The 11,280-nt window shown below is 43.0% G+C and overlaps 1 protein-coding gene across 1 annotated transcript; it reads left to right on the forward strand.

Moving 5' to 3' along the window:
• The first annotated feature begins 3,405 nt into the window (after nt 1-3,405).
• Nucleotides 3,406-11,280, forward strand: LOC106563457 (stress-induced-phosphoprotein 1). Its single transcript, XM_014129063.2, has 14 exons — nt 3,406-3,689; nt 4,657-4,866; nt 4,971-5,112; nt 5,231-5,372; nt 5,609-5,774; nt 5,934-6,060; nt 7,506-7,608; nt 7,881-8,001; nt 8,114-8,210; nt 8,376-8,500; nt 9,165-9,201; nt 9,430-9,533; nt 9,735-9,910; nt 10,059-11,280. The coding sequence occupies exons 1-14, from the start codon at nt 3,681-3,683 to the stop codon at nt 10,129-10,131; spliced, it is 1,632 nt and encodes a 543-aa protein (XP_013984538.1). The 5' UTR covers nt 3,406-3,680; the 3' UTR covers nt 10,132-11,280.

Genomic DNA, 11,280 nt, shown 5'->3' on the forward strand with positions numbered 1-11,280 from the left:
ATGGTAGAGTGGCCAGATGGAAGCCACTCCTCAGTAAAAGGCACATGACAGCCCGCTACGGTGAAGCATGGTGGTGCCAGCATCATGCTGTTGGGATGTTTTTCAGCAGCAGGGACTGGGAGCCTAGTCAGGATCGGGTAAAAGATGAATGGAGCAAAATAGAGGTCCTTGATGAAAACCTGCTCCAGAGCATTCAAGACTTCAGACTGTGGTGGAGGTTCACCTTCCAACAGGACAACGACCCTAAGCACACAGCCAATACAAGTCTCTGAATGACCTTGACTGGCCCAGACAGAACCTGGACTTGAACCCGATCAAACATCTCTGGAGAGACCTGAAAATAGCTGTGCAGCGACGCTCCCCCATCCAACCTGACAGAGCTTGAGAGGATCTGCAGAGAAGAATGGAAGAAACTCCCCAAATACAGGTGTGCCAAGCTTTTTATTTGTAAAAATTTTTATTTCACCTTTATTTAACCACGTAGGCTAGTTGAGAACAAGTTCTCATTTACAACTGCGACCTGGCCAATATAAATCAAAGCAGTGTGACACAGACAACAACACAGAGTTACACATGGAGTAAACCATAAACAAGCCAATAACACAATAAACAAGTCAATGACACAGTAGAAAAAAAATAAAGTCTATATACAGTTTGTACAAAAGGCATGAGGAGGTAGGCAATAAATAGGCCATTGGAGCAAATAATTACAATTTAGCAGATTAACACTGGAGTGATAAATGAGCATTTGATGATGTGCAAGTAGAAATACTGGTGTGCAAAAGAGCAGAAATGTAAATAAAATAATAACAGTATGGGGATGAGGTAGGTAGATTGGGTGGGCAATTTACAGACGGACTATGTACAGCTGCAGCGATCGGTTAGCAGCTCAGGTAGCTGATGTTTAAAGTTGGTGAGGGAAATAAAAGTCGCCAACTTCAGCGATTTTTGCAATTCGTTCCAGTCACTGGCAGCAGAGAACTGGAAGGAAAGGCGGCCAAATGAGGTGTTGGCTTTGGGGATGAGATATACATGCTGGAACGTGTGCTACGGGTGGGTGTTGTTATCGTGACCAGTAAGCTGAGATAAGGCGGAGTTTTACCTAGCATAGACTTATAGATGACCTGAAGCCAGTGGGTCTGGCGACGAATATGTAGCGAGGGCCAGCCGACTAGAGCATACAGGTCGCAGTGGTGGGTGGTATAAGGTGATTTGGTAACAAAACGGATGGCACTGTGATAGACTGCATCCAGTTTGCTGAGTAGAGTAATAGAAGCTATTTTGTAGATGACATCGCCGAAGTCGAGGATCGGTAGGATAGTCAGTTTTACTGGGGTAAGTTTGGCGGTGTGAGTAAAGGAGGCTTTGTTGCGAAATAGAAATCCGATTCTAGATTTGATTTTGGATTGGAGATGTTTAATATGAGTCTGGAAGGAGAGTTTACAGTCTAACCAGACACCTAGGTATTTATAGTTGTCCACATATTCTAGGTCGGGAACCGTCCAGGGTGGCGATGCTAGCCGGGCGGGCAGGTGTGGGCAGCGAACGGTTGAAAGCATGCATTTGGTTTTACTAGCTTTTAAGAGCAGTTGGAGGCCACAGAAGGAGTGTTGTATGGCATTGAAGCTCATTTGGAGGTTTGTTAGCACAGTGTCCAAGGAAGGGCCAGAAGTATACAGAATGGTGTCGTCTGCGTAGAGGTGGATCAGGGAATCGCCCGCAGCAAGAGCGACATCATTGATATATACAGAGAAAAGAGTCGGCCCGAGAATTGAACCCTGTGGTACCCCCATAGAGACTGCCAGAGGTCCGGACAACATGCCCTCCGATTTGACACATTGAACTCTGTCTGCAAAGTAGTTGGTGAACCAGGCGAGGCAGTCATTAGAAAAACCAAGGCTATTGAGTCTGCCGATAAGAATACGGTGATTGACAGAGTCGAAAGCCTTGGCCAGGTCGATGAAGACGGCTGCACAGTACTGTCTTTTATCGATGGCGGTTATGATATCGTTTAGTACCTTGAGCGTGGCTGAGGTGCACCCGTGACCGGCTCGGAAACTGGATTGCACAGCGGAGAGGGTACGGTGGGATTCTAAATGGTCAGTGATCTGTTTATTAAGTTGGCAATCGAAGACTTTAGATAGGCAGGGCAGGATGGAAATAGGTCTGTAACAGTTTGGGTCTAGGGTGTCACCCCCTTTGAAGAGGGGGATGACCGCGGCAGCTTTCCAATCTTTATGGATCTCGGACGATACGAAAGAGAGGTTGAACAGGCTGGTAATAGGGGTTGTAACAATGGCAGCGGATAGTTTTAGAAAGAGAGGGTCCAGATTGTCTAGCCCAGCTGATTTGTTCAGGTCCAGGTTTTGCAGCTCTTTCAGAACATCTGCTATCTGGATTTGGGTGAAGGAGAAGCTGGGGAGGCTTGGGCGAGTCGCTGCGGGGGGGGGCTGTTGGCCAGGGTTGGAGAAGCCAGGAGGAAGGCATGGCCAGCCGTGTGAAATGCTAATTGAAATTTTCGATTATCATATATTTATCGGTGGTGACCGTGTTACCTAGCCTCAGTGCAGTGGGCAGCTGGGAGGAGGTGCTCTTGTTCTCCATGGACTTTGCAGTGTCCCAAAACCTTTTGGAGTTAGAGCTACAGGATGCACATTTCTGCTTGAAAAAGCTAGCCTTTGCTTTCCTGACTCACTGCGTGTATTGGTTCCTGACATCCCTGAACAGTTGCATATCGCGGGGACTTTTCGATGCTTGTAGCACCATACCCAAGAAAACTCAAGGCTGTAATCGCTGCCAAAGGTGCTTTAACAAAGTACTGAGTAAAGGGTCTGAATACTTCTGTAAATGTAATATATATATTTATTTTTTTTGCAGACATTTCTAAACCTGTTTTTGCTTTGTCATTATGGGGTATTCTGTGTAGATTGATTAGGACAAATGGCAATTTAATTCATTTTAGAATAAGGCTGAAACGTAACAAAACGTGAAACAAGTCAAGGGGTCTGAATACTTTCCGAATGCACTGTCTGTAGCTTCCATTCTTTATTATAACCCAGGGCTTTCTAAGTGGAGATTTCTCTCACAACTCATTTTGTCCTTATGTTCCTTTTGTCATACCAGGTCCACTGACAGCATATCACACTCAACTGATGATTTATATAAACAACAGCAAGCGTGTCCCAATATGTCCAGAATGTTCTAGAAAGGAGATGAACCAGATCGAGCCTTCTAGAACTAGAATGAATACGGTAACGTTCCTTGACTCGACGTTTGTTGTTTTACTCATCGTACTCAACGCGAACCTGCCTTTGATTTGCTGAGCTTTCTTCGATTAACTACGCTGAACCAATCATACACCAATGCGCATAAAGCCAGAAATATTACTGAACTATATGGGTAAGCTCTGGGGTTGCCATGTATGCATGCCGGAGCTTAGAGTAACACACAGTTTGGTTATCAATCAACTTTATAAACACTTTTTTTTATATTGATCAATTATCTATTACACAGATTTATATTTAACAAACAATAGAAAACATCCTAAAGGAAACTGCCACAAAACATTTTTTGATCTCAGGTCATAGGTTTCCTTTAACATTATCTGGCAACCTAGCTCCATATTGTGCAGGGGCGGTGCTCTCGTCTCACAGTAGTTTCTGGAACCTCATGGTTATACCATGGAGAAAGTGAGTAACAACTGTCATCAATATTCCGGTCAAAAACTGTATTTCTTCTGCAATATTTACAGTATTGTCGCACCGTTTGTCCTATTTGAAGATTGATAGCTAGCTAGCAAACTAGTTAAATTTTTCTATCTCGTTTTACTCAATGCGGACTTCATTGTTACTAGCTCGCCATGTAACGGTAGCTAACCGGTAATGTTAGCACATTAGCTAAGAAAATAGCTTTCAATTGTAGTTGGCTAATTTAGCCGGCAAATATGTTTGGTCCAGAACCGTGTGTATTAGTAGCCAGCCGATTAGCTAGCTAACTACCGGTAGTTAACTAATCAGCTATTATAGCTAGCTAGTTACCTAGCTAATATTACATACGCATGGTCTGTCGATCATCAGAAAAAAAACTAAGTGCAGGCACGAATGACTTCATGCTGTGAAATGGCTAACATTGCTGCTAGTTTACTTTTTCACGTTTACTAACATGGCTATGTAGCTAGCTTTTCCAATTAGCTAGCAAGCGTACTAGTTAGTTATCTGACTAACTACTAAGTTAGAGGACATGGCTGGCAAGTTAAGTTAAGCGTTGGGCAGGACTACAAGTCAGTCAGCAATCAAACTTGCTAGCTATCATAAAGCAGTAGCTAGTTCAACTCAGTAAACCACCTTGAAAATCTTAGTGGTTCAGCTAGCAGTCTATATCCGTTTAGCTGAAGCATGGCTAGGTTCTGCAATATGTAATGGCCTCATAGCATGTAGGTGTCTAGGCTTGTTTGGTTTAACCTGACTGCTGGCTCCTAACGTTAGACCAAGGCTGCTTTAGGAATCAGATTGATGTTTATAGAGCTCAAATTGGCCAAATCAAGATGGCAGTATTTCTTTACTTGTCAGTTTAGTAGAAAATCAATATCATGAAAAATCTATATATTTAAACAGATTGGATTACAGTGAATTCATTCAGGTCCCTCTTTCCCCTCAGGTGTCACAGTTGAAGGATCAGGGCAACAAGGCACTGAGTGCCGGGAAGATCGATGAGGCCATACGCTGCTACACAGAAGCATTGGCCCTCGATCCCTCAAACCATGTCCTCTTCAGTAACCGTTCGGCTGCCCATGCCAAGAAGGGCAACTATGAGGGTGCTCTGGAGGACGCCTGTCAGACCATCAAGATTAAACCTGACTGGGGAAAGGTGAGACGATGTCACAGCGCAGTTGTCCAGAGAGGGTGGCTTATATTTGCACTAGCTATTGTCAAAAGTGACAAGCCTCATCACCATGATTTGTGCTTGCACAGGGCTACTCAAGGAAAGCGGCAGCCCAGGAGTTCCTTGGACGGTTTGAGGATGCAAAATTGACGTACCAAGAGGGATTCAGACAGGAGCCCACTAATCAGCAGCTCAAGGAGGGGCTGCAGAACATAGAAGCCCGGCTAGCAGGTATAAATATTTGAACCTGTCACACTTTCACTTACATTATAAACACAACAATGGGATTTTGTTTGCTCATCATGCTTTGTTTTCCCTGTGTTGTGAATTTCACCTCTTGCCTCACCAGAAAAAAAGATGATGAACCCCTTCTCCATGCCTAACATGTTTGAGAAGCTGGAGAGTGACTCTCGAACCCATGCCCTGATGAAAGATCCAGAGTACAGAGCGCTGTTGGAGCAGCTCAGGGACAAACCGTCTATGCTTGGCTCGTGAGTATGTTTCCGTGGACGCCATTTGTCTTGTTGCACCTTACCTGTACATTTAGAAATATACTGCATTCTTTCATGCTTTCATTTTTCAGTCCCCTTCCAAATGCAAAATGAATTCAACACCAAGATCATCTTGTCTGACTGTAGTAATAAGTACCAGAACACAACATTCCTTTGTAGCGCCTGTGAATTTCCTGTGATCTAATTCAAGTACACTATGTCTGTCCTACCTGTAGGAAGCTCCAGGACCCTAGAGTAATGACCACCCTGTCAGTCTTGCTAGGGTTAGACTTGGCTGGCATGGATGAAGAGGAAGAGCCTACTCCTCCCCCACCTCCCAAACCCAAAGAGACTCAGCCACCCCCTCCCAAGGAGGAAGACTTACCTGAGAACAAGAGACAAGTAAATATATTGCATTATGAGTAATCTTATAGTCCTTCACAGTCTGGGACAATGGTAATTTGTGCATGCATTTCCTCTCAGCACCCACACCGATTTGTGGGATTTATTGCCCTCTCAGTACTGTCTTTAACAGCTTAAATGTCCATTGTGCTTCCATAGGCTCTAAAGGAGAAGGAGCTGGGCAACGAGGCGTACAAGAAGAAAGACTTTGCCACTGCACTGGAACATTATGAAGAAGCCCTCAAGCATGACCCAACCAACATGACATATCTTTCTAACCAAGCAGGTATAGGATCATCATTGTGTATACACACACAGAGACAGATAATATTGTGTAAAACAGAGTCTGGTGCTCTCTGTGTGGATAGGCCACTGGGAGTAAATGCATACTAGACTGCAATCTGGTCAGAGTGATGACACAGAAGCCTAGTAGTTTAATGATGAAACAGAGTATACATGTTTTTTTTTTTACCAGGTAAGTTAACTGAGAACACATTCTCATTTACAGCAACGACCTGGGGAATAGTTACAGGGGAGAGGAAGGGGATGAATGAGCCAATTGTAAACTGGGGATGATTAGGTGACCATGATGGACAGCTTGGGAATTTAGCCAGGACACCAGGGTTAACACCCCTACTCTTACAATAAGTGCCATGGGATCTTTAATGACCACAGAGAGTCAGGACACCTGTTTAACATCCCATCTGAAAGACAGCACCCTACACAGGGCAGTTTCGTATTTATTTTTTTAGACCTGAGGAAAGAGTGCCACCTACTGGCCCTCCAACACCACTTGGGGGCTTCCGAGTGATGCAGTGGTCTAAGGCACTGCATTTCAGTGCTAGAGGCGTCACTACAGACCCTGGTTCGATTCCAGGCTGTATCACAACCAGCTGTGATTTGGAGTCCCATAGGGCGGCGCACAATTGGCTCAGCGTCGTTAGGGTTTGGCCAGGGTAGGCCGTCATTGTAAATAAGAATTTGTTCTTAACTGACTTGCCTAGTTAAATAACATTTTAAAAGGATCTCTAAATGAAAAATACTGTTAGATTGATAAAATGTCCTTGTAGATCTAATTAAATTTAGAGGATTCTAAATTAATATCTAAGGGGCTATTATACATTGTGAGTGAATTCTAGGATCTCCCCAACTCAAGGTGCCTTGTTGGACTCCCATTTCATTTACAGTTGTCTTAAATATGCTAATAGGAGAGATTAATATTTAATGAGTTAAACATGTAGTTTTCCTTAATTTAACAAATTGTGAAATTGTATTTATCTCTGAAGTATGTATATGGAAAAAATAATGTCATATTTTATCCATGATAGAACTAATTGGCTTGATCAGAATCATATGCAATTAACTGAGTGAATATCTCTACCCCTAATCCTGGGTACAATTTTCTATTTCCATACGATTAAGTGCAGATAAAGCAGCATAGCATTTGACCAATTTGTGTGGGTCTTCAGCAAGTCATTTTACAGAATAGATTTGTCCTGCTTTTAAGAATAATTATTGTCAAAATGATCCATGGAGGTCTCATCTCCCCAGGAAGAGGAGCTGCTACCATAGCAGTAGTTTATGGGGATCTAATAAAATACTATCTCAGCTTACCATCATACAGACAATGTCATATGATTTTTATGTGTGTAGTTTTTATGATCTGTAAAATTTGATTGGATAATGAGGTGGTTTCTAAGGTGTCTGCATTTGTCCGTTTTCCCATCCCAGCTGTGTTCTTTGAGAAGGCTGAGTATGAGATGTGCAGAGAGCTGTGTGACAAAGCCATTGAGGTGGGCAGAGAGAACCGGGAGGACTACAGACACATTGCCAAGTGAGTTCCTCGTCAATTCACTGAAAATAATTACACGTGAGTCACCCTCTAGGGTATAAACTGCTGGGAGTCTGAAGGGGACTGTTGCACACGGTGTGTCCATCAAGGGATGAGGAGAGATTAGGTCTCCTGAATAAGCAGCCAATTAAGTCCTTGTATTCACCATTGCCAGGTCACATTTTGGTAACGGGCTCTGCTACAAACCGGGGAAATGAAATGTCAGTGCTTGAGTCATCTGTGCTTAATGTCTCTTTATCCCTATCCTCTCTCAGGGCCTTGGCTAGGGTTGGCAACTCGTACTTCAAGCAGGAGAAGTACAAAGAAGCAGTCCAGTTTTACAACAAGAGTCTGACAGAGCATCGCACCCCTGATGTACTTAAGAAGTGCCAGCAGGTACAGAGAGTGTTGACCCTATTGAATGAGGACTGTCAGGGTAGATTATGCTGGGTTCGATAACGACTCTTTAACCGTCCTGTCACTTTCACCATCCCTTCTATGTCTGCAGGCAGAGAAGGTATTGAAGGAGCAGGAGAAGCTGGCCTACATCAACCCAGAACAGGCCTTGGAAGAGAAGAACAAGGGCAACGAGTCCTTCCAGAAAGGTGTGTGTCTGTGAAATGGAGGATCTACAGCGGTTGAAAGTATTAATTATGTGTGATGCCTATTTGTACTCTTAGTGGTAAGGTTTCTCTAGTTGTCTGCATACCATTTTAGATTCTGGTAGTGTTAGGATATCTGACGTGCTGTGTTTATTCTCTGTTCTACAGGAGACTATCCTTCAGCCATGAGACATTACTCTGAGGCCATCAAGAGGAACCCCAATGACGCCAAGCTGTTCAGCAACAGAGCTGCCTGCTACACGAAGCTGCTGGAGTTCCAGCTTGCCCTAAAGGTACAGCACACCTGACTACTGTGGTGCCATGCATGTACATGAGCTTTATCCTCATTACTAACTAATAAATTGGATATCTGTCACGAGAACTTTCAATCCCAATGATGATAACTAAACAATTATTTAAGCTTTGACCAATCCCTGAGGTTTGTAAGACCCTGGGTTTAATAATAATTAGGCAAAGACTCAGATTCTGCAAAAGGTTCGTTGTTCTTTATTCAGAGAACGTTCTAAAGTCAACCAAAATGTGAGCAGTCTTTATAACCCCCCCATATATACATACAGAAACAGTAGGTGGGCTGTATCTTTTTCCACAGTTCACATTCCTCGTTTATCACTATTCTACCAAGCTGGCAGTTCCATGCCGTTGCTTTCCTCCCTAGATTAGAGGGGCCTTGACAGGGCCTCTTTCCTGTTGTAAGTTTTTCAGAGTTCCCATCAGGTCATGTAAGTTCAATTGTCCTCTGTTTTCTCAGTCACACATTTCTCACCCTTACATTATTGGATTATAGTCTAATTATTCTAATACATTTAAAATAGTCTAATAATTACGTTTCAGGGTGGAATTCTTTAGTCATTACTTTAAACATATAAATTCCCTTATCAATATTATCAAATGTTTATCAGTCAAAGGACTAGGACTGATATTTTTTCTCTCTTTTAGGATTGCGAGGACTGTATCAAACTTGATCCTACCTTCAGTACGTATTGAACTTTAAAACCTTTTTACTTTAAAATTGAAATGGTCAGTCCACCATTTAATTGGTTTAGCACATACAGGCCTCCTAGCTTTTCTAAAAGCAGCCATGTTTACTTTTTTCTCCTACTTGATTTTGGTCATCAGAAGACTGAAGATAAATGGCATCTTGAAAACTGTATCAAACCTTTGCCCTTTAAAAGCATAGACTTCATCTAACTTCTCTCCACAGTAAAGGGGTACACGCGCAAAGCAGCTGCTTTGGAGGCCATGAAAGATTTCTCTAAAGCGATGGTTGCCTACGAGAAGGCTCTGGAGCTTGACTCTACTTCCAAGGTACAGTATGACAGATTTACATTGGTGCACTAGCAGGATCTCCTTTACCAACCAACTCTAAAAGAAACTGAAAGTGAAGTTTATTTTGTATGCGGTTTCTATTAAATATTAAGCCATGGCTTATGGTTCTTCTACCTTGTTTTGTTGGTGTCATTGAGCGGACTGAGGCTAACAGTTAAACCGTCTCTGTTCCGAGTGCAGGAGGCCACAGAGGGAATCCAGCGCTGCATGATGAGCCAGCACGTGAGGAATGACGACAGTCCAGAGGACGTGAAGAGGAGGGCCATGGCTGACCCGGAGGTGCAGCAGATCATGAGTGACCCAGCCATGCGCATGATCCTAGAGCAGATGCAGAAGGACCCACAGGCACTCAGCGAGTAAGCAGGCCAGCTCCGCAGCTACACATTTTACACACTCACTAGCTACATAGTATACAACACATGCACCATAATCACACACTGTAATTGGCCAAATGAGCTTGAAATTGGGTTAATTGGTTCTCTCTTTCTCCTTGGACCATTTTAGTCACCTTAAGAATCCAGGCATTGCTCAGAAGATCCAGAAACTGATAGATGTGGGACTGATAGCCATCCGGTGATGAGTGAGGAGAACAGGGCCAGAACCCATGAAGAACCAACCGCAAGACCACAGAGGATCAAGATGCCATTCCCTTAAGATATAACCCCCCCCCTCCCTTACACCCTCAAAATGATACTGTATGCCATCTCGCCCAAACTTCAACCAACAAAGGGTTTGATTTTCTTTGTCCATTTTTACAGCCTTAATGAAATTGTACTTAGTGTCTTCCTCATCACAGAACTCTCTGAAACAAATAATTTGATTGGGCGAACTTATCAAACACCTATTACTGGAGCAGCAGACCAGGCTAGAGCTTTGGTTGGCACAATGACACTGCATTCATATCAGTGCTGCAGCTTATAACAAAACAATTAAAGTTCTATTTGTCTGTTGGGTGTTGAACCATGATGTCAAGGTGCAATATGACTGCTTCATTTTTCACTTCCTTTGTTTATTTTAAGACTGCTGAGATCAGATGCCAGTCAATATCTGTGTAGGGCGCCTGACTAAGATTTCTCCCTTTCTGGACAGGATGTCTTTCATAAATTCAGGTCAATGTAGTTGTGCTACTGGTGTACAGGCTTACGAGCTCACAATACTGTGCTTTCCAGATCTTTAGAAATGAATGTTGTGCGGTCATGGAAGTACTGATCTTGGGATCAGCATTGGATTACAGCTGTGGAAGTTAAATGGTGATTTAACTTTTTTGAATATCTTCTCTTGTCATTAAACCCTTTTGACTGGTAATACAGAGCAGAGAGAAGTATCTCTTGTTGGCGCTTGTATTAAAGCTCTTCTGCTTCACATGGCGCACAAAAATCTGCCAGCCAACAACTGCAGGATACTGTTTCTTAAGACCTCCAATGTCATACTCAAGAATGTTTTGTTTGTCGGCTTCTTACAGTAATGTGGGAGGGTTGTGTTAAAATATATGTACTGTTCCCTTCAAGCTTCCTTTATTATTTCTTTTCTCCCATTTCACCATAGCCTTGCTATGCTAGAGTTCTTCAGGACTCTGGGTGCCAGTAGAATAGACATGGCAGATTTGAGTCTGATTACACAACCAGTCCACACATGCTGTATGTCAAAGACAAATCCCCAGAAGTGTAATGTACAAGTGAAATTAATCCTGTTCTGCAAAATATATCTGAATGTATTTTTAAGTTCA

Source organism: Salmo salar, chromosome ssa11 (genome assembly GCF_905237065.1).
Source record: "Salmo salar chromosome ssa11, Ssal_v3.1, whole genome shotgun sequence".
Taxonomy (NCBI): Eukaryota; Metazoa; Chordata; class Actinopteri; order Salmoniformes; family Salmonidae; genus Salmo; species Salmo salar.